The sequence below is a fragment of the Zootoca vivipara genome, chromosome 9 (assembly GCF_965207765.1).
Source record: "Zootoca vivipara chromosome 9, rZooViv2.hap1.1, whole genome shotgun sequence".
NCBI classification, from domain to species: domain Eukaryota; kingdom Metazoa; phylum Chordata; class Lepidosauria; order Squamata; family Lacertidae; genus Zootoca; species Zootoca vivipara.
In genome coordinates this window covers 19,473,810-19,500,838 of record NC_142592.1, presented here as the reverse complement: position 1 = coordinate 19,500,838, position 27,029 = coordinate 19,473,810, and the positions used below count along the sequence as shown (strand labels likewise).

The window sequence follows — 27,029 nt, the reverse complement described above, 5'->3', positions numbered from 1 at the left end:
AAAATTCTACCTGCCTACATGGAATTCCTTATCACCTATGGATAATTAAAGTGTTATGAGACTGATTTATTTAATGTGGTTTGCCAGCAACAATTAAAAGCCTACACCCTCCCCAGACATGTTTGTGAAAGTGATGCCAATTGTGCCTAGCCAAGGCTGCCCCTGCTGCCCCCACATCTGTAAGGGCACCATTTTGGCCATCCATGTGCTAGTTTCCCTTTGTCAGTGTCAGGAGGTAGCAATGCAGACACTGTGAAGTGGCTCCACATCACTATCCAGGTAGCCTCACAACAAAAACAAATGATAATGAGTTAATAATGCAGTCCCTTCTGAGCAAGCACCAAGCTGCTGGAACCTTTGATAGCATTTCTGGCATATCCAGTGTTGTTTGCAGTACTTGTGAGTAATGGTCTAGTAGGTATAGTATTTTGGCATTATAAACCTAAAGCACTGTCATAAAACAAATTAACTGAGAAAACAAAAAATAAAGGAACATGTTCTGGTATGTAAAGAGGAAACGGAATGGGGAAAAACCCTTAGAGGAATAACCACCTGCCTTGCCCTGAGACCTCATAAATTTTTATGTGACAGAAAACAAAACACCCTTGATAATGTGATTAATGAAGGTGTAAGATGCTGATCAAGAATACTAATGCATAAAATGTTAGGGAGACTATAAATTAGTGTTATAAAATGTTGATCACTGTTGTAATTGGTCATAAAATTAGTGGTTCCAGTTAAGTGCTATGAAAATGTACAAAACTAGAGGTACAAATACAGTGATTTCTTCCCCATCAACTTTAGTATTCATTACTGGCATTACATAGCTTGCCATGAAGAGAATGCCCAACTCCCACATGGGCCTATTGTGGCCCCTCTTTCTTGAAGCTAAATGGCTACTAAGATTACATTTCAGATATTATTTTCCTGTTGGTTATAAAAGGGCTGGATCCTAAACTTCCGTTCTGTTTTCAGAAATTTCCTGGCAAAATGGTTGTGTGCTGGTTGAGAATTTCATTTATACTAGATTGGGAGAAAATGGCCTGAGGAGACCATCTGGGCCTTATGTCTCTTAGGCCCTTGTGCATCATTCCTGGAACTGGCTAGTAGGTAGACACCATAGACGGGCCAAGTGTAAGCATACCATAGAGTTGGTGAACCCTTACATATCACCCAGTCCAACCCATGCTTGAAACAGTAAATTCAGAGCTAGAACAAGGGGGAAGGAAAATGATAATAGTTGTGGGGAAAACTAATTATGTTATCAAAATGCATGTTTTGGGGTGCAGAACCCAGTTTCCTAGACTGCATTTGAGCAGAACCCCAGATAAACTTATGGGGCACCTGCAAAAGTTATAATGGCTAGTACATATAAAGGGGATATGTAAACATCTGTCTTTTTGCCCTTGGAATATCTGCCTGCTTTTAACAATTTCTCTTTCTGTTTGAATTTTTTTTTTTAAAAAATTGTCCAGTAACACCTTAGAGACCAACTAAGGTGCTACTGGACAATTTTTTAATTTTTTAAATTTATTTTGACTGCGTCAGACCAACACAGCTACCTACCTGAATCTCTATATTTGATTATTTTTATTAGAAAACCATGTACCAGAATATGCAGAATAATAATAACTACCTTTACCTATAGCCCCAATGAAACTTAATTTTTACTTGGGTTCCAATTTGTAGTATGAAACCATCAAGTTTGTTTTAAGTTCCATCACATTTGATATTTGTTTAGAAGTACAGATAGCTTTTGCAGCAGAGAGTTCTTCTGGCTTAAGGATCTCAGCACAAAGGGTGTGTTCTTGGCATGCCTTGCAAAAATGATTTAAGTAGAGTGAGAACAATGTTATTAAATATCCCTTTTGCATCCTATAAGTGGAGTTCTGGGCTGTCTTAGCAAGGAATTTTCAGTAAACCTTCTGAAAAAAAATCTACTTGCAATTTTGCTGAAGTATTTCTTCACAAAGGAAATCCTGTTTCATAATGATGTATTTCTTGTAAAACATGAGGAGGTTCCATAGTTGATGGCTGATAGTTGGTACTTTAGTTTCTTTGTAAAGTCAGCATGGTATTAAAAATTCAGTATGAAAAATTGATTTTAAAAAGATGGATTGTACCTTGATCATTTCTTGTTGTTTAGTTAATGTATGCCTTCTGTGATGTAGAAGGTGCAGTATATGCTACTTATTTCCTAGGAAATATTCAAAAATAATTGCTGACAAAAGCCACTTTACAGGTTGACTCAAAGGTATATCTTGCAACTTGAATGTTAATATTCTAGATGGTTGTGCATAGCTACCCAGTGAAGATTTGAAAGGAGGCTAGTCAGAATTCTTAAAAGTTTGCATTGTTATTGATACTGTATCTTTATGACTTAATACAGACATTTTGAAAAACCAAAATGGAGGACCTGTTTCAGAATATATATTATATAAATTTAGGCTAATTTACAGAATACTGGAAACATTTGTAAACCTCACAAACTCTCCTCAAGCTAGTGGTTGCATAGATTTGACTGGCAATTATCCTACAATAAATATATTTGATACTATATAGTGCGTATCATCTAAGGCGTTGATGATTTTTTAGAATGGCACAGGAAATAAAGAGATGACTTCCTGATTCAAACATAATTTTTACCCTCCATAGTATATTATAAATCCAGTTTGATAAATATTTCACAGTTCTAAGTACCTCTGGTTACGAACTTAATTTGTTCTGGAGGTCCGTTCTTAACCTCAGGTACCACTTTAGCTAATGGGGCCTCCAGCTGCTGACGGCGCACGATTTCTGTTCTTATCCTGGAGCAAAGTTCTTAACCCTAGGTACTACTTCCAGGTTAGCGGAATCTGTAAGCTGAAGTGTTTGTAACCCAAGGTGTTTGTAACCCGAGGTACCACTGTATCAAGTCCAATTAATGTTTTAAGGGATAAATGAAAGAATCAGACTAATACTAACCTAATACATTCCCTCCCATTTCCTTTGCACATTCATCCAAGAGAGACTTCTGTTCTGCTATCAAAAAACAATACATTTTCCAACCCTAGCCCTTGCATGAAACAAAATTGCATGCAAATACTATATTGATTTTGAAAGGAACATGCTAATTTGTATTTCATTTTTGACGTTGCTAATGGGATGCTGTGTAGAGCAAATCCCAATACAGTTTGTTTTCATAGCAGGTTCCTGTAATAAATGATCGTACCAATAGTCCCACCCCCCCAAAACATGTTCATGCACACACACATGCACATACACACACACAAAACATATATCTGTATCTGAAGAAGTGTGCATGCACATGAAAGCTCATACCAATAACAAATTTAGTTGGTCTCTAAGGTGCTACTGGTAGGAATTTTTTTATTTTGTTACAAAACATATATATTAAGGGCACCGTTGTCAGGGATGAGCCTGTGGTTCCCAATTCCCCGGAGGGGAGCCTGGGGGGGGAGGAGGTTGGGCCCGAGGAGGAGGGAGATAATGAGGGGAGAGCTGTCGGAGGAAGTTCATAGCAGCAGCAAGGGTTAAGCTCTATCTCAGAATCAGGGGGGCGGTTTACCCCAGCTCTCGCGAGATGTACAGAAAGAGAGAGAGGGAGAGAGAGGGAAGGAAGGAGGGACGGAAGGAAGGAAGGGGTGAAAGAGAGGGAGAGAGGGGTAAAGAGAGAGAGAAGGAAGGATGGAAGGAAGGAGTTAGAGAGAACGAGAAAGGGAGGGAGGGAGGGAAAAGAGAGAGGGAAGGAAAGAAAGAAGGGGTAAGAGAAAGAAAGAAAGAAAGAAAGAAAGAAAGAAAGAAAGAAAGAAAGAAAGAAAGAAAGAAAGAAAGAAAGAAAGATAGGGGGGAAGGAAGGATGGAAGCTGGGAGGAGGGGCGGAAGGGGCTCCCTTCCGTCTCACCTCGCTTGCTGTCATGGAAGCAGCCCGAGAGCCGGTTTCCCGCTGCATGCGGCTCTGGCTCTAGCTCTAGCGCGTGCTCTGGCTCTCGCATTTACTCCATAGGACGCATAGACTTTTCCCCTTCCTTTTTGGGAGGGAAAAAGTGTGTCTTATGGAGCGAAAAAACAGTGTATATTACTTGGCACACTCAAAATAATAACTGTGCAAATGTTTATTATTCTGTTATTATTCTGATGGGTAGAGTGCTTGTTAATTGTTTTTATATTGTATGTCTAAGTATCTCAAATTCTTCATGGAGTATTTTAATTTTATTCAATATGTAAAAAAACTAATTTGCATATTCAATATTTAAGTAAATTTTCTGAAATAAATAACGACACAAACATTGCACACGTATTTCCAACTTCACAGGTGTAAATTATTTAAATCAAACTCAAAATAAGCCACATAAATGAAGAATGTAATTGTTTGAACATACTTGTTTGATTTTTGCATTCTCGGGGGTTTTTTGCACTTGTGCCCTCATACAGGTGAAACTCGGAAAATTAGAATATCATTGAAAAGTGCATCTTTTTCAGTAATGCAACTTAAAAGGTAAAACCAATATATGAGATACGTAGATGCATGACATGCAAAGCAAGATATGTCAAGCCTTTATTTGTTGTAATTATTTGTCATTAGGCGGGTCAGTTATAAATGGAATGTAATTAATGAAATGTAATAGTGATGTTTATTTTTTGTTTATTTTTGTATTATTGTAATTATTCATTTTATTACTGTGGAATTTCCAAAAGAAAGCATTTAAAATTAAAATAAAAAACAATAAGTTGCATTACTGAAATAAATGCACTTTTCGATGATATTCTAATTTTCCAAGTTTCACCTGTATATTGAAAACTGAATTCTGCTCAGAGTGCATTTCACAGTCCTTATAGCTGTTTATTAATTAGTGTTTGAAAATAGTTTTAATTTGTTTGAAAATTGTGTATCTATGTACAATGAAAATAAGTCTGTCTATATAAACACAAATAAAAAAATTCCTTCAATAGCACCTTAATGACCAACTAAGTTTTTATTTTGGTATGAGCTTTCGTGTGCATGCACACTTCTTCAGATACACTGTATATATAAACACAGTTCACAAAATATATTCAAGCAATACTTTTTTGTCAGCTGGAAATTGCAGCAAGTTTGAAATCAGAATAATAACGTGTGTAATCACTTCGTTCCAAGTCTCCAAAATTTTAGTAATAAATACATGTTAAATTCCTGGAACTATTTTATGCTATCTACTAACCTTACAATTAAATTACTGTGTAAAGTTGGTTAAGTAACACAAAAGTTATTATATTAAGGTGTGCTTTATGAAGAGGCCAATGACAGTACTGCAGTGAAACATGCTAATAGATTATATGCTGTAGCAATATATTGCCTTTTTATTGCTTTTCCACAGGCAGCAGATTCATGTATAGTTATTACTGGCTACATTATCTGCTAGTTTTCTATCAAAAGTGATTCATTCTATTGAATCATTAATCCAATACTTATCATTCTTGGTGAAAATTTTCTAGTATTAACACTGTATAAAAGATTGACCTAAATCCACTGGTTTTGCTGCACTCCAAGAACATTTTAACCATGGAAGAACAGTATTTCTTAAGACAGTTTAAAACTATTCATTGTGGATACCATTTAACAAGGTAGCATTCTGTGTTGTGTGAGACACACACACACACACACAGGAGTTGGTGACCAATGCCATCCTGGATTTAAGCTGCTGAATGTTCATAAATCTAGTACTGGAAATATTGATGTGTATTGAATTAGTTACTGAATAACAAGAATAAAATTTTGCTCTACATAGTGCAAAATGGGGGCTTTTGTAGCAGCACATGGTCTGTTTAGAATGATATAACAGACACTGAATGTTCACATATCAAACAAAATGCCATCTTTCTGTAGAAAAGAGGTGTCAAAAAGTTTCTTTGTACCTTTAACGCATGTGATTATGTAGTACAAAATGCAGAGTTTGTAAAATTTCTTGAATATACAGGCAAAAAATGAATAATTCAAAACAACTCATAAGTTCTACATTCTATTGTATCTTTTATAACGCAGGCAGAAGATAGCATTGTGTTCCCAGTAGAGCTGAATTTGCACAAGTTACACCTCTGAAAATGCCAGATGGTCTATGGTCTACTTTTCAGAGCTGTCACATATGTAAAGATTTGAAAAAAAAGAAAGACAGCTGAATGAGAGCAGCGGATCATTAAAGGGAGAGTGAAAGTCCCTGGGTATCACTGTGTTTTAAGAAAGCATTGTGTCGTTTCCCGCATTACGTTTTTCTTTTCTTTAAGATATACACAACCTTTAAAAATAAGGTAAAAACATTGCTGTTTTAAACTGAATGGTTGTGGCTTAATCTTAAAACTGTCAAATGCTTTTTTATTCTTTATACTAGAATGCAGTCATATGGTTCCTAATTGGTTTCAAGTGTATTTTAACCATAAGATTCAAGTCTCCCTAGTGAAAAATTATCAATAAAGTTAAAATAAATTTAAATTGGTATAACTAATACATTTGGGGGTTTTATTCACTTTTGATTTGACTTACATATCATATGTGAATACTCTAAAGCCAGTCAGCTAAAAAGTTGTATGTTAATGTTACTGAAATAAGAGTACTTTGGGAGCAGAATTTATCTCTTGATCCTACTAAAAATAATAAAATGAAAGTAAAACAAATAACTTTGCATGGCTAGACTTCCCCAAGACTTCGTATTGCCCATTAATTGGCAAAATAGGCCTGATGTTTTAAGACAGGGGAGATAATCATGTGTCATGTATTGTTATATGATATTGAAATGTAAACAATTGCAAACAACCATTTCCAATTCTGCTAGATTCTAAAGGTCATAACTGTCAATTCTAATAACTTTGTCATTTAGATTTACAGAATTCTTCCTATGTTCTCTCTTCTTATTTATTGACAAAGGATAACATCTTTTCCAACAGCTGACAATTGGTGAAGCATAACATTTTATATCTAAGAATTCCAAATAATGCCTCTACTTGCCAGACTGTTAAGTGGCAAGATACTTCCACATCCCAGAGATGATTACCTCTTTCTCAATACCTACATAGGGTGAAAATGGAACAAGATCAAATTAGTCTTGCATAGAAATGGGGAATGTTGAGTTTTATGCCAGTGGTTCGGATAAGTTGTCTCTGCCTATGCACTTAAAGGGAGTATTCTATATAAAAGCTATTGCATTTTAAGTTCCTGCTACCACCTTTGGGGATTTCCTTTTGTCAGTGAATTGCAAGAGTACTTGTGATCACTGGAGGTACTTGAAATGAACTTATACTTCTATGATTGAGTGGAGCTTTGGTGTTGTGTCTTTAATTCTAAAAGGCTGGGTTGACCCAAAAGGTTTGAATTAAATAATAAGTTATCAGCCTTGCTTATAAGAGCAAGGGAGTGTGTGCTGCTTTTTTAAAAAAAGAAAAAAGAAAGAAACTTCCTGCCTGACCACACATATCTAGTTAGCCATGAGGCCTGAGAGAAAGACAGAACTATAGAGCTTCACTGTTTTTTAGCTTAGAGCAGGCATCCCCAAACTGCGGCCCTCCAGATGTTTTGGCCTACAACTCCCATGATCCCTAGCTAAGAGGGCCAGTGGTCAGGGAATCATGGGAATTGTAGTCCAAAACATCTGGAGGGCTGAACCAGGCAAATGTTTATTTGCAGGTCTAGTTATTTTGACAAATATTATTATTTCCTTTTTCAATGTTTTAACTAAGGTCCTTTTGACATACAGTGGTATAAATGAGGCTTTTATGTTTTCAGTAATATGTGTGTGCACTAGGAGCAGAGGGCCATTGTGATCAGCTTTTGTTTTTGTCCTTATGGTAGTTGAAAACCCTTCTTCCCTTGAAAAATCAAAGGCTGCTATTACTAGGAGGATGTTCTGACATTGATTTTATACAAAATAAAGAGCAGACTTTATATGGTAGCTGCATGCTTCTGTTTAAGGTGGGCTTCTGGATAATCATCCAGGATTTGATTTGCTGTTAGCAGAAGTTGGTGATTTTTTCATCATGTTCTTTGGTTTTTCTTCTCTGCCTTTGTCGACCAGCTGTTTTTGTTTTACGCATTGTGGGTTTTAGCATCATTGTTTTAATATTCATCAATTGTTCCAATTTTATCTAAATGGCCGTGGGAACTTGCTGGCTAAAATGCAACCCAGAAATGTAATAAATACATTTAGTCCAGTTTAGAGAATCCTGCTTTGACTCAAGATATTACATTTTCTCTGCTTGGCTTCACAGCTCTTAAGATTTATATTGTTTAACACGGGAATCCTCAAAGTATTTTGTTTTTTAAGATAAACATTACATGTCCTCTATTTTATTATTGCAAGCAGTACTTAATAAATACTTAACATTTGTGTACAGCTGTCAAGTGCTCAAAGCACTTCACACGCATTATCTAGTTGTAATCCTTATAACAGCCCTGTAAGACAAGACAGTAATGTTATCTCCTATATTGCAGACTAAGTTTGGGAGAGAGTAGCTTGCCAAAGGCCACATTGTGAGTTCAGAGCAAGGTTGAGATTCAAATTGGGAACTTCTTGGCTTGCAGCTCAGTATCTTTACAACAAACAAATCTTTCATTTTAAGAAAAGAGTTGACGTTCTTATAAATCCACATATCTTCCAGAAAGCATGGCAATAGTGAATTACTTAATAGTCTTGGATACTGTGCTCACTTGTCATTTAAGACCAAACTAGATGGGATGTGAACATATGTATCTGGATATTCCAATCTATTATCTCAAGAAAGGAGCTGGGGAGCAGTAGTGATGGAGAAACTAAATTGTTGTAGGGCTGTGGCATTGGAGGGCATGGGATTTCAAACCTTTCTGCTGATCTAAGTCCCTCCCCCTGCTCCCCCGTGATACTTGTTTCATTAGGGAAAACACACATGCATATACACACATTGCATATATGTATGCAAATATGGTAATTTGGGGTAAACAGTGGTATATTGGGGAAATGTTGCGGGAGAGGGTTAACCTGGTCCATTGCTTACTGCTTTTGTGCTGTGTGGGTTTTTTCCAGGGAAAATTTTAGGATGTCCTTTCCCCACATCTCCCAAGTCCCTCTGGCTTGGTCCTTGAGAGTCCATACATTTTCCATTTGCCCTTAACTTTCGAGCCCAATCCTCTTCCTCTTCAGGTTGGAAATGACACTGAAACTGAAGACAACATAAAAATAATGCCCTAAGGCTTCCTAGGCCTTCAGTGTGTTTTTGTGTGGATCTCAAGAAGGAAAGAGTTTCTTCTTCTACGTGTTAAACCACTGTCTTTTTTTCTTCTTCTTTTTAAAGCACAACCTCAGCGTTTGCCACAACCTAATGCTTCACCACTGGAAAAGTTTAAGGAAGAAACAGGCAAAATACAAAATGGCCATACTGGGCTGAGTAACACGAGTGGGATGCACAATGGAGTCAAGTGTGGGGCACCAGATAGCAGAAAGTTCTCGGCACCTGTTTCCCAAAAAATGCACAGAAAAATTCAGTCCAGCTTGTCTGTTAACAGTGGAAGCAGCAAGAAGAGCTCTGCATACTCGCACAAACCAGGCTCTTCACCTGAAGGTAAGCTGAAACCTTATAAGTAAACTGAACACAGAATAACCAAAAGCCATTCCCGCTAATAATTACACAATCAGCTAAAAATAATTGAAGAGCACGAGTCGTGCTCCAGAAGCAAATAGAAATCATTACAACAAAATACAAGTTACTTCCCCAAAGGAAAAGATTAAGTATTTGAAGGAAATTGAAATGAGAGATTTCCTGCTTTCAAAACATTTGTGCACCTCACTGTTGATCATATCTGTAGATGGAGTAGCTCTGAATTGCTGTTTGGCAATGCCATCACATATACAACATGGAGGGGAAATGATTTGACTTGGGACAGGGAAGGGGAACCTGATGGGCTCCAGATATTATAGACTCCAGTTGTCCCTTACCATTTACTATGCTGCTTGAGGCTCGTGGAAGTAGAGACCCAACAACCAGTAATTTTTTTCAGCTGGAACTCACTGGAACTCAGTTCCGGCACCTCTCAGGTGAGCGCCATTGCCATTATAAGAGAACATGGGAGGCGTCCATGGTGAGTTCCAGCACCTTTTTTAAATAAAAATAGCACTACCAACAACATATGGCGGCTCACAGAGGCAGCATTCGCAATGCAGTTTATTCTGTTTTTCTGACATTTCCCTAACCATATATTTATTCATATAGCACATTATGTTCAAACTTTCACACGACAAAACCAAGATACCTCTAGAAACCAAGTTTAGTGTTCATTTTCTTGTTACTTATAGGAGAAAACAAAACCATTTGCGAGCCTGGAATCTGCTTGCAGCTCCGGAAGTTTCTATAGATCTGTGCACAAGCTGAGGCTTTGCAGGGTGCACCACAAGTGACTTTAGTCACCTGTTGCAGAGCCTCACACCCCACGCAATTGGCCTTACCCCTCAACAAGCGATCTTGCAGGCTCCAGTAGAGGCTCATACTACAGAATCACCCCTCTGCTCAAGAGCTGATGAGCAGATGGGTGGATCCTGGTGTGTGTGGTGCAACCAGTTGCTTTCCTTAAAATAGAAAAAGCCACTGTGGAGCCTCAGCACCACCACCACCCCCAATTGCCTACCCCCCATAACAACTGTGATCCTGCAGGGTCCTGATTATTCCCCCCTGCCGCTGCCCTCAACAAGTGATCCTGTGGGGTCCAGGAGAGGCTCCACAACTGGATTTCCTTAAGGAAAGCTAGTTGCGGAACCTCACACCCCTAGGATCACCCACTCCCCATAACAGATGTGATCCTGCAGGTTCTAGGTGAGGCTACGCAAAAGGCTTTCCTAAAAGAAAGCTGTTTGTGGAGCATCATCCCCACCTCTGGACTGTTCAACTATTTGGTCAATCCTGGGCTGGAAGCAGGGCCGTCTTACCCATAGGCACTAGGGGTGCAGGGCACCAGGCTCTGAGGGGCGCCAGGCCGAGAGTCCAGGGCCCGAGAGTTGAGTCCGAGAAAGAGCCCGCCTGTCAGTTGGAGCGCCACGATGGGCTCTTCTGCTGTGGACAGCTCTGTGCCACAAGTTCGGGGGCAACCAAGCCAGCAAAATGCTGAGGCGGCCAGCCAGCTCCGCCCTCCTGCATGCCTGGGACTGGGCAACCTGCGGGGGGGGGGGGGCGGGTGGATCTTTGCACCCTGGCGCCGCATATGCTTAAGACAGCCCTAGCTGGAAGTTGGGTAGGTGATGCTCCACAAGTAGCTTTCCATTAGGAAAGCTGCTTATGGAGCATTACACACACACCAGGATAAATTATTCTGCTTATCAGCTCAGAGGTGGGATCCCGGTTTTTAACTTTAACTTTCATTTCAGACTGCAGTTCCCAGTGGTGTGAATGAAATTTAGAACGCCATGGCCAAAGGCACACAATAATACAAAACAAAACACAAATTAACCCCATGGGTGAATGCATCCAGGTTCCTCATCCCTCTCTTAAGAGATTAGCAAATACTTCAGTATGTGTATTGGCAAGCTTTTTGTCAATGAAATTTTGTCATTGAAAATTGTATAATAAATTTCTGAGCAGCCTGTATGTGCTAGGCCAGTGCTTATATCACCACCATACTGCTATAAAGCCAATACATAATTCGCACATACGAATAGTTTTCACATATTTCTCCTCACTGTACAGCGCATGTCCGTTAAGTAAACATATTTCATTTATATGCGTGTTGCTGACCACAATTACTCTAATGGTCCCATGGTTCCTGAGCCTGTTTTAAATCTGCTGCTCTCCTATTCACGACACTGCGATCAGCAGACTTTGCTTCATCTGTTAAAACAGAAACTGGTAGATTCTCTTATTTTTTGTTGGTAGTCAGACACCAATTCACATCAGGTATCTGTCTCACTGTGCTTTAGGGAGTCAGTTAAGAGAGGTTTAAAGGCCCAAACGCGCATGTTTAGAGATATAGAATATGAAGTGTTTGCATTGTTACAGACTAATTCCTGGGAAGTAGGATAAGAGGCTGAAATAGAAGGGTAGAGCAAAGCAAGAAATACATTTTGGACCCAATCAGCAACTGCTCTCTGTTAGAAAGTGTCCAGGTGAATTTTAACAAGCTTAAATGAGGACTTTGTAGACTTTTCTCCTCAATTTCTTTTGCATATCAGTTTATAATTTTACATGGTCTGATTATGGTCCAAGCTGCTGCTTTGTCTTTTACCAGTCATTCCTGTCTTAGCCAGCCATGGCTAACGTGCTTGGGCTTGTAATCCATGCAGTCCTGAGCTGTGTTTAGTTTTAGGAAGTATCCCCCAGCTGTATTAGCACACTGCTTGGTGGAATGAAAAATCAGGAACAGAGGCTAAATAGAGTCTCTCATACAGACATGAAAATGTATTTTAAGAAGTAATTCCTGGCAGTTTCTTGGAACCTAGATTTCCATAGATGAATTAACTGTTTACGTCTAATACATACAGATGTTTTTACACTGCTGTTACACTTCTAAATTTTACCAGTTTGTAGGGGCTTACTTTGTCAAAGCCATGATTTCACTTAGCACTGCTAGTCTTCATAAATCAATTCTTTCGTTTCTATACATTCAGAAATTCTGAATGGTGCAGTACATCATAAACAGCACCATTTCGTTTTGTAGATTGGAGACCACATTATTTAATGTTCCCTCATAGCATATTCCCTTTTCCCAAGTGTAGAAAGCTTGCCAGGGAGAATGCTCTAGCCTTGCATTTGTCATGCTTGGAAATTCTTGACATGGGACAGCTTTTATGCATTGGAGCCCCTAACTTGCAGCCTGAGATGTTATAACTTAGGAAGCGCCGTGCCATACGATATTTCTGAATATGTAGATTGGGTCTAATTCCTGTACGTTAAGTGGAATATAATGTAGGTCTGTAGAGCCTGTGATCAAAATCTGTTTAAGGACGTCAAAGTGCAAGTAGATAAATAGGTACCGCTACAGCGGGAAGGTAAACGGCGTTTCTGAGTGCTGCTCTGGTTCACCAGAAGCAGCTTTGTCATGCTGGCTACATGACCTGGAAGCTGTACACTGTCTCCCTTGGCCAATAACGCGAGATGAGCGCCACAACCCCAGAGTCGGTCACAACTGGACCTAATGGTCAGGGGTCCCTTTACCTATTAATGTAGTCTTTTAAAGGGGGAAAGAACACCATTTGTCTCTGAACAGGTGTTAAATGTTACCATTGGAGGGTAAAACTAACACTGCAAAGCAGGATGTTAAGTGTGACCCTGAAGGGGCATGAATTGCCATCCTGCTCTGGTTTGAGACCGCGAGTGTCCTACACACAAGTAATGCATGACTAGGACTCTCATTTGTTTAGAAACACCCGGTTTGAGCTCCTGACATTTATTCTCATCTTCTGAAAGCTGTGCCATCTTATTTCCTGTACCTATCGCCTCTCTGAATTCTTCCGCTTCTGTGTCTAACTTCCTGCACCATGCCAGTCTGACCTTCTCGAATCCTTGCTTACAGGGTTTGCTGCTTCCCCAGCACTCAACTGAACAATTTTAAGTTCCTCTTCCTTGCTTCTCTGGCAATATCCCCACAGTGTCATCAAGCACACTCTTTGGAGGATTGTGCCCTTGGATGCCAGACCACCTCATCTACTTCAGTTATTTTGTTTAGAAAATGTTGTTTTAGGTTGTACAGTGCATTTTTTTAAAAAAAAAACAGACCGCTGAGTTCCCCTTCTTTTTAACAGATGTTAGGATCCCTGTCAACAATGTTTCTGTTGGGGAATATTTTTAATGTATATTTGGTTTTGGCTACTCCTTCCTGGCTTGAGCATTAATATATTAACCCTTGCCACACTGGCTGTAGTTATTTCAAGCAAAGTGTTTAAAATTAGCTTATTTTTTGTGGCCAAGCTGTATTGTCATCCTGTGTATAGGTAGATGATGCAGTGGCTTAATTCAGCAGATTAAAACTGACACGGCTAGCATTTTTCTTTTTAAAACTGCAACTCTGAAGTTACTACAGAAAAAAAACGAGTTACAAACTACACCAGCATGTGTTTAAACCCGTATCTACCCCAATCACTCATAAAGCAGGAGATCCAAATTAAAGGGTGAATGGGTCGCACAGGTAGAGAATGTGGGGGCCTGCCTGCAAGTTGTCCCCCACCAACCCCCACTTTTTTCCTATATGGGCTCACTTTTGGTATGGTAGCTGCTGAAGAAAAATGAGAGTCTGCAGTAGAGATAAGCCATGAACATGGTAAGGCCTGAGCATCTCCTAACTCCCAATTCTGATGTGATGTATACAGATCTGGATTTAAATAATTAGATTTGCCATTTTTTGTATCATTTGAGCTTCGGTTTTCTTTGGGTCCTGCTACAGTTGCATCCCAATTCTGAAAAATGTAATTTTATTTAAAAGGTCACATTTTAAGAGTACCGAATCTTGTGACTTACATGCTATTGATCAGTTTCTGAACTGGTGGTGGTGGTTTTTAATGGTGCCAGCTTATGGACTAGTACACTGTCACTTGAGCAGGTAGTTGTTTTTTAATCAGGGTTAACTGTGCATAACAGAATGTTTGTGTTCTTAAATATGTTTGTAAAGGGAATTATAAAAAACATATATTTGAATCATTATTTTTAATTTTTGAATATTTAATCAGCTTATATAACATCCTAAGATGTTCTTGTTGGCTGTTTTGGCTGTGACTTGACTCTTGAAATTGACATTCAGAGTTTGCCCTTGGCCTTCACCATGCCTATGTCTGGTGTCTATATAAGTCTTGTATCTCCTGCTGGGACTTCTGTTCCACTCTCTGCGGGGCCTTGAGTAAAGCCTTGTTGAGGACCTCAGCTGCCACTTTGATAGTGGTTTTGCCCGTTTGATTCTTGCTGTGAGAGAACAGAGTGCTTACAGGTTTTCTTTGAATTTCCTGATCTCTCTGTGAATATAGCTGAAAAAAATCTGACCCAGGTCAGCATTTTGTAATTGAACATATTTGTCATAAAAGCCTTTTGTAAAGGTTTAGAAATTGGCCTGTCAGTTCCAAACATGGAATTGTTTATTGTTTAACAAAATTATGCAGTTTGTTGTTAAGTCCTCTTTCCTAAAGAATAGGAAGGTTCCCAATGTCACACTTGTTCTAAAAGTTGCATCTTTTTAGAAGCAAAAAAAATTAAAGGCCCATGATTGGGCTGATGTCTGTCCCAGATAAATTGGTGGGAAGTATTATTGAAAGTAGAATTTATAGTAAACATATAGAAGAACAAGCTCTTGCTGAGGAAGAATTTGTATGGCTTCTGATGAAGAGAAGTTATTCCTTACAAATAAACTTATAGAATTCTTTGAGGGCCTCACCCAATTTCCAGTATGATTTGAGTGTGTGTGTGTGTGTGTATGAACTTCCCAAAAGCTTCGCACAAAGTTTCTCGCCAAAGACTCCTAAGTAAACAGGTGAATGTCCTGTGTGAGTGCCTGGAGGCGGTTGGAGGACGGATGGTGGCTAACGGATTGAGGTTGAATCCTGACAAGACAGAAGTACTGTTTTGGGGGGACAGGGGGCGGGCGGGTGTTGGGGACTCCCTGGTCCTGAATGGGGTAACGTGCCCCTGAAGGACCAGGTGTGCAGCCTGTGAGTCATTTTGGACTCACAGCTGTCCATGGAGGTGCAGCTTAATTCTGTGTCCAGGGCGCCTGTCTACCAGCTCCATATGGTACGCAGGCTGAGACCCTACCTGCCCGCAGACTGTCTCGCCAGAGTGGTGCATGCTCTGGTTATCTCCCGCTTGGATTACCACAATGCGCTCTATGTGGGGCTACCTTTGAAGGTGACCCGGAAACTGCAATTAATCCAGAATGCGGCAGCTAGACTGGTGACTGGGAGTGGCCGCCGGGCCACATAACACCAGTCCTGAGAGATCTACATTGGCTCCCAGTACATTTCCGAGCACAATTCAAAGTGTTGGTGTTGACCTTTAAAGCCCTAAATGGCATCGGTCCTGTATACCTGAAAGAGCGTCTCCGCCCCCATCGTTCAGCCTGGACACTGAGGTCCAGCGTTGAGGTCCTTCTGGCGGTTCCCTCATTGTGAGGTTACAGGGAACCAGACAGAGGGCTTTCTCAGTAGTGGCAGCCCCCCCTGTGGAATGCCCTTCCAACAGATGTTAAGGAAATAAACAGCTATCCTATTTTTAAAAGACATCTGAAGGCAGCTCTGTTTAGATAAATTTTTAATATTTAATGCTGTATTGTTTCAATACTCGATTGGGAGCCACCCAGAGTGGCTGGGGAGACTCAGCCAGATGGGTGGGGTACAAATAATAAATTATTATTATTATTATTATTATTATTATTATTATTATTATTATTATTAAACCTTGCAGCAATGGAATTGGAGGAGTTGCCTTATGGATTGGTATCTGGTTAAGGAACAAGAAGCAGAGGGTACAAATAAACTTTGTACTTCTTCACAGCACTGTGTAGTGAGAAATGGGATTCCCTCAAGGATTGTATCAGAATCAGCACTTCCTAGTAATAAAGATTGGGGGTTGGGTATGAGAAGTAAAATAGAAAGTTGGTGGAATGGCACCAGATGGTTCAGGATGGTGAAAACACTAGTTTACTATGAAGAGCTTCAGAACAATCTCTTCAAACCAAAAAGAAAAAAGAAAGAAAGAAATTATGTTCACAAAATGTAAAGAGATGCACATCAGTGCAACCTCTTTCCCTCAACTTCATGAATACTGCTGATAATATATACACTACCATAGTTGTTTAACTGCTGTATATATTTAGTTTTTAAAGCTGGAGATTGTTCATCTTTAGTCAACTTGGCATTTTGAATTGTTTATTTTTCTTCTCTTCCCTACCCATATATCCCGGAATAAATTGAAACATTATGCCTTGTATGGGTGGATGGATTGCATTTGTAGCTTACCTTCTTTCTCCAATAAGCTCAAGGTGGTATACACATAGCTGCCAAGTTATCCCTTTTTTAAAGGGATTTTCCCTTATGCTGAATAGGCTTCCTCGCGAGAAAAGGGAAAACTTGGCAGCTATGGGTATACATGGTTCTCTCCCCCTCCATTTTATCCTTACAACAACTTGTGAAGTGTAGATTAGTCTGAGAGATGTAGTGGCTTACCCAAAGTTGACCAGTGAGCTTCATGGCCAGGTGGGGATTTGAACTCTGGTCTCCTAGGCCCTGGTTTGACATTCTAGCCACTACACCACCACTGGTTCTGTGGTGTAGTTCAGTTTAAAATATGTAAGGGTGAATGTATGGATTTGCAACAACAGATGTCTTTTTCAGGATGTCTTAACTTGTGACCTTCCAGATGTTTGGATCTCTATAACTCCCATCAGCCAGCCATTGGACATCTTTGGTGATGGGAGTTTTATTATATCAGCATCTGGAGACCCACAGGTTATCCACATCTGGCCTATAAATAAAGGATATCTGCATCGTCTATATAGCATAGAATGGTTGTACCCAGTTATTATAAATGTGTGGTTCTTACTACTTTTTAAAAATCCAAAATATAATATATTTCTGAATGTTTACATAGAATTGGACCATTTTAGGGAACTGCCGGATGCTATTTGTTTTATTGTGTGCATGTGGGTCCTGCCTTTATATTCTTGCTAAAAAGACTCCTTACATATGCTGTTAACAGTGGCAGTGGCAGCATTTGCATTGCTGGGAAAATAGAGACACTAGATCATAAAATCAAATTAGTTGTGTGACTTTTTAGGCAGCTGATAAGAAAGCTAGGACTAGAGCAGACTATGTACTGAATTGAAACTTCTTTAGGACAATGGTTCTGAAGTATATTAGCTTTTGGGGTAAAATTGACCATAGTCTAGATGAGCCATCACTATGCTGGTCCTATGTATGTATGTATAACTCTCATTAGTCCCAGCTAGTATGTCTGTGTCATTGCAGGTTGTAGTTCAAAACATCTGGAGGGCACCAAGTTGGGGAAGGCTATGTGTAAACAGACAATAAGGCTATTTTGGATATGTAAACTTGAAATGGAATAGCAAAGTATAGCCATCTAACCTATGTTAACAGAATGTGCATAAAAGAAAACTTTTAAAAACAATTCACATTAATACCCAGTAAGAATCATTATATTTTCACATTTTTCTGTGTAATTGAGCACGCATAGACCACTTTAGCCATTGCTAATTATCTAAGAATGAAGTGTCTTTATTTAGACGAGTGTCTTATGTCTGTTTACATAAATAGAATGCAATGGCTCTTTTCAGAGCTGAAATGCAGCCTTAAGAAATCAACTAGGTTTTTTTTTTTAAAGTAGTTGTTCTGGATAGCCCCACAAACAGAATGAAGTTCATTGTAGGTAGGTGTATGCAATGTTCTTTGTCTTTTTAAAGTTAGATTTAATTTTGCATTACAGTAGCTATTTGTCTGCATTCTTCTACAGTCATTATCTTCATGTCGTTGACATTTTCTTTCTCTGTTTGAAAATATTTTTTGCCCTTTAAATAGACTGAGAATTTCCTTAATCTATTTACAGACTAAAATGATGGTATACAATAATGCAATAAGAGTATTTCATAATAATAAATCACATCTGTGGCTGGAGTCTTCCTTAAGGGAAGGCTTGTATGAAACAGAAGGGTGTCAGCCATATGACAAAACTTGATTTTAAAGAATCAAGAAAGAATTTGTTGTGCTGTATTTCTCTCTCTCTAAGCCTCAGTGAGAACCTGTTGAATGAAATAAATAAATACCCTCTTTTTGATTTCCATCAAGCTGCCCGGATGGAGGGAAAAATAAGATACACTTATTTTTAAGTGTTGAAGCCAATGTAGCTGTTTGTTCCTCTCTGCTCATCCTTTACATTAAAAAAAAAACAGGGAGGAAATTGTATTAGATTTATTCAAGTACAATCTCCATGACAACAAGCTAATTAATCCCCATCAATCTGGCTTTGGTCCTCTTCACTGAACTTGTACTCCCCAGCTTTACTTCGCATGTCATATCTGCTGAGCTTTGGATGAAGGTCATTTACAGGTGCATTTATTCTTCATATAAAGAATCCCATTTAATGCACACAACCACTCTTCTTATTTTACCATCTAGCTTATTTAGTATAGCTCTTCCCCTTTTTTTGTTTCTCATAACCTCTTTTCATGCTACATTCAATCTATTTGCATATTTCTGACCATTGTGTGTAGGAATGAGCTAACAAATGCAAGTAATGCTGCTTAATCCAAGATGTTTATGTATTTAGAGGGCAAGCATTTTAGCGGTTGTCTATTCTTCCCAATAACCCTATTGTCACAATTTCTACATCAGTTTCTTCAATTAAAAAACACATTTTCGTCATTTCAAGGGCGGGGGGCTGAATACACATTTCTTCCCAGTCATTTATCATATCTTATTCCATACTTCTCAAAAACAGCAAAAGGGGCTTAAATTAATGTGAAATACTAAAACAATTAAAATGAAACACACAGCATATAACCCTCAATACAGTAATAAACAGAATCAACATGAAAAATGCCACAGTTAAAAGGCAACCAAAACATAGCATGATGGGGAGCATCTAGCCCTCTAGATCAGGGTTTCCAGACTTACCCGGCTTTTGGCCGGTGCCCGCCGCGCCGATCGCGCGGAGGGCGGGGGAGTGCGCGCCCGTGCGCATGCGTGCACACACTTACTAGCGCAGTGGCGCACTTCCAGGTCAAAAAAAGGGCCGGAAATTTTTTGTGCGCATGCGTATGGGCCTCCCCCGACCCGGAAGTGCACCGGAAATGACCTCTTCTGCGTCGGGAGAGGCCCATACGCATGCGCACAAGTGATTTTCGGCATTTTTTCCTATCTGGAAGAGCGCCATCGCGCTGCACGCCGTAAGAGCGGGCGGCGGCGGGGGGCGTCGCGGGCCGGATTGGGAGGCCAATTGGGCCGCATCTGGCCCGCGGGCCGTAATCTGGGGACCCCTGCTCTAGATGTTGTTGACTTCCATCTCCCATCAGCCCTGTCCATTTTGGTTGAGGCTGATGGAAGTTGAAGGCCAATGACATCTGAAAGGCTACAGGTTCTTTATAACAGATGTTTAAAGTCTGCTTTCCAGAGCAAAAAAAAAAAAAAGGTGCATTGTTCTCTTTAAGAAGGAGGGGAAAATGAGAAATCCCATATACCTAACCACATCTGAAGGATAATTCTAAAAGGTGGGAGCCAATAGAAGCGTTTCACAGAGATCTTCAGTGGCTCATATTAAGAGATGTTCCCTGAAGGCCATCTTCAGAAGCTGCAACAGGAAGTTTCTGGTGTATTTTTGTTTTGTTATGTATTTTCTTATTTCCCTTTTTTCAGGCAAAGTGTTGTTTGCTTGCTTGTTTTAAGTGGCACTAGAGGAAGTATGAGTGGCTCATCCTTACTTTCTGTGAGGAGGGGAGAGTTGAGAATATCCCGGGGGGGTGGGATATGTATACATTTTCTTCCTCCTGTACTTCACCTGAAAGTGGTAGAAGAACATCTGTACTGGATCAATTTCCAGGTTCTACTTTCTGAGATGTTTGACGAAAACAAGCACTTTGATATAGTTGACTTTGTAAATTCTGTAGGGTGACTGGTAGAATTAGGACTGTACTCCTTATATACACTCAAGTGCAGGATAGCAGCGTTAATGAATTAAAATGTAAACCTTATTTCCCCCCATTTTTGTTCAGTTGTCTGAACTGTTCACTACAAGACTGTAAGTTTAACTTGACACTAGTACAGTCTGGCTGCCCCAAATCAAAAAGATATGTTCACTTTATATAGTTTAGAGGCTTGACTCTGCTGTCTTGCCTGTGTCAAATTTTATTTTTCAAGTACAGTAATGCCTGGATTGCTGGTCTCTCCCTCTCATGCATGCACACATGTTTCAAAGAACTGTGAACCTGATTCCATGAGCCCAAGAAGCTTTAGATTTATTTTTCTCAAATATCAGCCCCAACCCATCCAATATCACATAAAAAAAACACTTTTTGAACGGTGGGAGTTTCAAAAACAGTTTGTGATACAGCTGAGGGCTCAACAGTTCAAAAGAAAAAAACCTCAAAGTGTTCACTAGACTAGTGTTATGACCCTTTTATAAGCCCAAGCATATTTGAGGAGTGTCTCAGATTCCTCAACCTTGATTTTTATTTTTATTTTTGAAGTTTGTGAAATAAACTAGATAAATAATTCCTGAAATTCTGAATTTTCTATATAGTTTGATTTTGAAAGTGAATGCAATTCCCCTTGCCTTTCCCCACCTATGTGCTAGCTTCCTATCCTGTCCATAGGATATCCTGTGGCTAAAAGGCAGGTTGGGATTCAGTGCAAAACAAGAAATTTAAAAGCTGCATTTCCTCCACTGATTTTAAATTCAGAAACTTCTTTGTTCTATACCTTGTTGGCTGTCTTGTTGGTGGGTCTGATATCAGCTATAAAACTTGTAGAATGTCTTGACAAAGAAAGTGTTTGATGCAGAAAAGACATTAACGTTGGTGCAGGTGATGTCATGACCTACAAAACCCTTTCAGTGGGCACTACCCATCTAAATGCAGAGTGAAGAATTTGGGCAACCTTTGATAGAAGACAGTCCTTCCGATATCCAGGATGGTTGTACGGTGCTGATTTAATTACTAGATTAAACCCAAGATGAATCTCCGGATGGCTAAGACCAGGCTTCCTCAACCTCGACCCTCCAGGTGTTTTGAGACTACAATTCCCATCATCCCTGTCCACTGGTCCTGCTAGCTAGGGATCATGGGAGTTGTAGGCCAAAAGCAGCTGGAGGGCCAAGGTTGAGGAAGCCAGGCTAAGACATTAAAATGCACATAGCTGGGTCTTAGAGCATTGCATTAAGTGCAATTACAAAATGCATAGAACAGACTTGGGAACTGGTGCAAAAAATTACTAGAAATATATACGTAAAAAATTCACTTGTGGGACAGTAGTATCTCTTTTAAAATAGTGAAAGGGATGGATTGTATGCTGAGTGTGTAAATGCCGCATCCAGAAGAACACCAGTCTGGAAGAACCACCCTAGCTCTCATTTTTCTGTTTGCTAGATAAAATTCACTTAGGAGTTGTATTTTGTAGCTTACTGGCTGAATACTGGTAAGTCTCATCAAATGGAAGAACAATGTCAACACCTTGTTGACATGTTGGTCTATGCTAAAATTAGTTATAGACTGTGAATATATTGTTCCTCTCAGTGCTGAGCTGCCGAAACCTGTTTGCAGCACAGAGGCAGAAATCAAGGAATGTGAGCTATGTATTGTGGGAACAAGAAAAAAAGTACCGGTAGCTTCAATTTGTATTGCTTCTCTTTAAAAGTCCCCCCCCCCAAAAAAGCGGGCATTTAGAATGCAATTTTAACTTTTTATTTCCTTTTATCTTTCCTCTTTCCCTCAACATGCTGTGCCACATTTCCAAAGATTGCTGTGTGCACTGTATCTTGTCCTGCTTGTTCTGCGAATTCGTCACCCTCTGTAGCCTTGTCCTGGGACAAGCGTCATGTGGGGTCTGCCCTGTAGAAGCCTGCTGTTGCTGCTGTGGAGAAGAAATGGGAGATGACTGCAACTGCCCATGTGATATGGACTGCGGCATAATGGATGCCTGTTGTGAATCATCAGACTGCTTGGAAATTTGTATGGAATGCTGTGGGATTTGCTTCCCATCATGATAACTTCTTATCACTTTTTTTCTGTTTTCTTAAAAAAAACACAACGTAACTGGAGAGGGTTCTTGGTTTTGTGTGTTTCTCTGAAATAAAACAACAACCCCTTTCGAAGGACACATTTAGACCCTCTTGCAGCAACCTGGTTTTCTGCATTGTTAACTTGATTTTATAAACAAGTGTTGAAGAAAAGCAAGCTCGTAAGAACAAATGCTTGATGGTCTAATTTTCTGTAGTGGGTGGTTGACTGTGCAAAGACCTGCTCACAGAGGTGAAACAACCATTGGTGGTGGTTCCTGGATAAAGACTAAAGGTTTTTAGCCCTTTGTAGTTTCCTGTTGTGTGCAGGCAGGGGGTTGACAGAGTTTACCACCCCTTCACTAACAAACAAGTTACTAGAAGAGATAGAAAACAGTAGAGTTGGAACAAAGTAACGACAATTTCATGAGGGCTTTCCACTTAAGTGAATCTCTTGGTGGCAAATATTTGTAATAGGTTATATTTTTTTTTAACAAAAACAGAAAACAAATGCTTTTTACTGTGTTTTTTGTTTTAACAGCAATGTGAATAAATATTTTATTTTCTCATCTGTAGATTTATATAATTTAAGTTTTATCTAAAGTGCATCACAAACAAACTGACTCATATTTTACAATACATGTCTACTAAAAAAACAACTCCAGTTGAGATCAGTGGCACTTGTTTTGCAGTAAGTACAATTGCAACTTTAAAGCGCTTTTCACCCCATCAAATTACGTTTATATATATATTTATACTATACAGTTGACTCACAACTTGCATAGAGGTTACATTCCAGGAAAGGGGCTTAAAGTTGAAATCAAGTGTATAGTCAAAACAACCCCGGAACCACACTTGTGTGCATCCCTACATTTCCGAAGCTGGTGCACTGAGTGTGTTTTGCCTTACAAAACTTTGGGATACTCTCGCGGGGTCATCCAAGATCTCGTAAGAGCTTCCCAGAGTCCAGTAAGCAAGCATAAATGTTCTTTTCATGCCAGGCTTTCCTGGCACAAGTTAAATGTGTGCAAATTTCCTGACACAAGTTAGATGTGCAAGTTGTGAGTTCTCTGTATTTAAGAAAAACTAATTGGAAATGTGATGACAATTCAGGGAAGCGCTGTGTGTTTCCTTTTGCCCCCATCCTCCAAGTCTTGTGCAGAAATAATGTTTGGTATTTTTATTTAAGACAGCAAATGCAGAAATGTTGATGTTTCACACAGCAGTCATGTTAAGAATAAAGGAGAACTGGGTAAGACTTTCTGCACAGGAAGTGCTTCCCAATGAAATGAATGAATAAAGCTGATGTTTTTTAAGTTTTAAAATGTTGTGTGATTGTTTGAAAAAGTATTTGAAGTTATTTAAAGAAGGAATATCATACTATGGTATCTTAAAAGTAGCAGCTTTGTAGTAAACTTTTAGGAGTGAGCAGCACACTTTGGAAATTAAATTTGCCTTAATAGTTCTCATGGTGTAATTGAAATCTAACCCAATGCATTGAGTGACTTCCAGATTTCCATACACTGGTGCTAATTTACTGTGACTTCCAAGAGTTTTTAATGTGACTCATTAATTCAGTCTAATTCAACTACCTGGTTAACCTGATTTTTCTTTGTAAGTCCAAATTTCCCAATGGCCTGTTGGTTTGGTAACGTTTGACCTTTGTCTGTAGGTTATGCCTTCTTGATCCAAATACAGTGACAAGCATACCTTTTATTATAACAAATGGCCCATGTGTGTGGTGAATAAAAATTCCAAGAAAATGAAAAGTTAAGCCTGAACCTTCAAACTCTGATTTACCAATGCTTACTACTGAGTTGTTACTGAAAAAGAAAATGTTAAGAATATACTTGGGTATTCTATGGAGCTACCTGCTTGCTTCTCAATACATTCGACATGATAATGCAGAGGGAGTGCCTTTCTCTCCTCCTCTGGTAGCTTTCCCCTTTTCTCTTTTGTTGCTGCTGCAACTGTAGGATTGGATTCTGATCTTTCCTCCATTGTGCTTCAGAGAGGGAGAAAATGTCAGTAAAATGTTATTTTTATAGCGGCATGATTTCATGGATGTTTTCGCAACGGAAATTTTTAGAACAAACAAATTGAGTAGACCAGTAAGCTCAGGGTCAAGGCAGAGGGGGGCTCAGTTACGCCTCCTAAAAGTAAGGAGCATACCTAAAGACAGAAGTAGCACATAGATTGAATGGTGGTGCCCAGAGGGCAACTGGAAAAGGAGGATACCATGAGGAACAAGATGGACATGTGGTACATTGGCCAGCTTTTGCTGTTGCAGAATTGGCAAATGCTGTAGTGATATACACTGCCCTGATCAAGGTTATCCCATTCTTTGATGTAGGGGTTCAGCGTTGCCAGACAAACCAACAACCAAAAACACTATTGGAGCCCATTTAGTGAAATGAGCATTTCTGTTTTGGAACTTTTGTTTTTTTGTATGCTGCAACCATTATTATATGGCTTTATCTTTTTCCCAAAGTTATTACGTATCAAGCTTTAATTAATCCAAGAATATTTAAGAATTCAGTATCGTTCTTCAAAAATGAATTACTGTACATATCTGTTCGTACTGCGTTTTCATCACCTTTGGTAGTCTATTTGTAATTCTTTTTACCTTGTAGAACACTTCATGAGCAGAACTAGTGTCACACTGTTAGTTCAAATATGAAAATTATGGGAACTGTACTGAACTCCTCCTAGAATGTGATTGCAGTATTATAGAAAATGCAAGGGTTGCATCTATTTTGTTGTTAAAATTTCTAACTACTCCACTATAGCACTTCTTTATGCAGTCTTCAAGTGCAAAATACTCAATAGTGGAAGTTTTCTAGCTTGGGACATATAAAGCCTTCAAATGATTGGGAGTTATCATATGATTATTAACACTTTTTTATTCCAAAAATAAAAAATTGTGTGAATTGTTTGACATGCTAAATATATCCTGCTACTATGTGTCATAGAAATATTAATGGTGTGTAATATTTATCTCCACAGGAGAGCACATTAGTGAATAGTTTTTAAGAAACTTTTTTCTATGTTTAGTTTCTTAAAAATCTTCCATCACTTAGCCTTTCTGGAGCCAACCTTTTGGGAACCATCTATGATTAAAAGTTAAGCAGTGCAAAAGTGCAGTTAAAGTAACAATTTTCTTGTCATCTAATCTGTCCATTTAACGAAGACAGAGGTCCTCAGTTAATACGGAATTGTGAACTCTTCCAGATATATATATTTTTTATAAAAAAGCTTGTTACTTGCTCTATGACCTTTCTGTTAACTGGATCATTTGATATTAAACACTATTTTGAAATAAAGAAATTTATTTTGAATCCTTGCCTAGTACTTTTTATTACAGTTTGTGTTTTACTGCCATAAGTGTGCAGATGGTTGTAGAAAGAAACAGACAGTGCTTTCAGTGTAGCTTCCTGTTACACCCGTTACTGACTATCCTGTTTGCTCACTTTGGAAGTCTTGGATGTTATGAGTGGAATAATTTACCCCTGCATAACACACTGAACCTTGAGTTCCTGAAGAAATAATTTTGGTCACAGTAATTTCATTCTAATTATCTGTAATATGAGCACTAAATGACCAATTTAATCCCCTTTGTAATTCTTTTTACGTGGAATAGTACCTAAAATTGCATGATTGCATTTGAAACATTTACTAAAGTGTTCCTTTTCAGGTTACTAAAACTTTTTATGTCAGCTTAAATATACTGTAGAGATTCCTGTGTACATCTGAAGGAATGCCCTTGAAGGAAGATAGATGAACACATGTTTATTGTGCATGAAGTGCTAGCTAGAATAAGGAAGGTGTGAATAGCCCTAATTTCCTTAATCTCTGTGGGTGATCCCTACTCTGATTTTCCATCTAGGAACAGAAATAGTTGCTTCAATCTACTGGTACCTGTGACCACAGTTGAAGGTTTATATGCACCTGAAGGTTTTGAGTCCTTTCAATGCTAGGACTTGAATTTTTTGTACTGACATGGTTCTGTGTTTGCCAATAGCTGTAATCCACATATTTTCTCCCTCTTTTGCAGTCTACTGCAGCCATGTACCTTCAAGATGTTTTGAACTGCACAGTACCCATCAGCTTCAGCCAGCACAGCTGTGATGGTTGGGGCTGAGAAGTTGCAGTCCAAAAGATCTGGAGGAACCCAAATACCATTAACTATTTTCTAACTATGCTTATTCAGTACACTATAAAGGACATTGTTGTCCCACTCCCGCCCCACCAGTAGCTATTCATGGCTCACTCTGGGACAATCTGTTTAAGGCATAGAATAGAAGACACCATCCTAACCATTGTAATCAACTCTAAACTATTTATGA

At 39.1% G+C, this 27,029-nt stretch overlaps 1 protein-coding gene across 4 annotated transcripts in view; it reads left to right on the top strand.

The window, feature by feature from the left end:
* The window catches only part of MDFIC (MyoD family inhibitor domain containing), a 44,410-nt gene extending 18,389 nt beyond the window's left edge, over nucleotides 1–26,021 (top strand). For all 4 annotated transcript variants that reach the window (XM_088676580.1, XM_088676581.1, XM_088676578.1 and 1 more), the window contains 2 exons: nucleotides 9,295–9,561; nucleotides 22,424–26,021. In XM_088676580.1, coding sequence (XP_088532706.1) covers nucleotides 9,295–9,561; nucleotides 22,424–22,671 — 515 coding nt within the window. In that variant the 3' untranslated portion in view covers nucleotides 22,672–26,021. The remainder of the gene's footprint in view (nucleotides 1–9,294; nucleotides 9,562–22,423) is intronic.
* The last annotated feature ends 1,008 nt before the right edge of the window (nucleotides 26,022–27,029 follow it).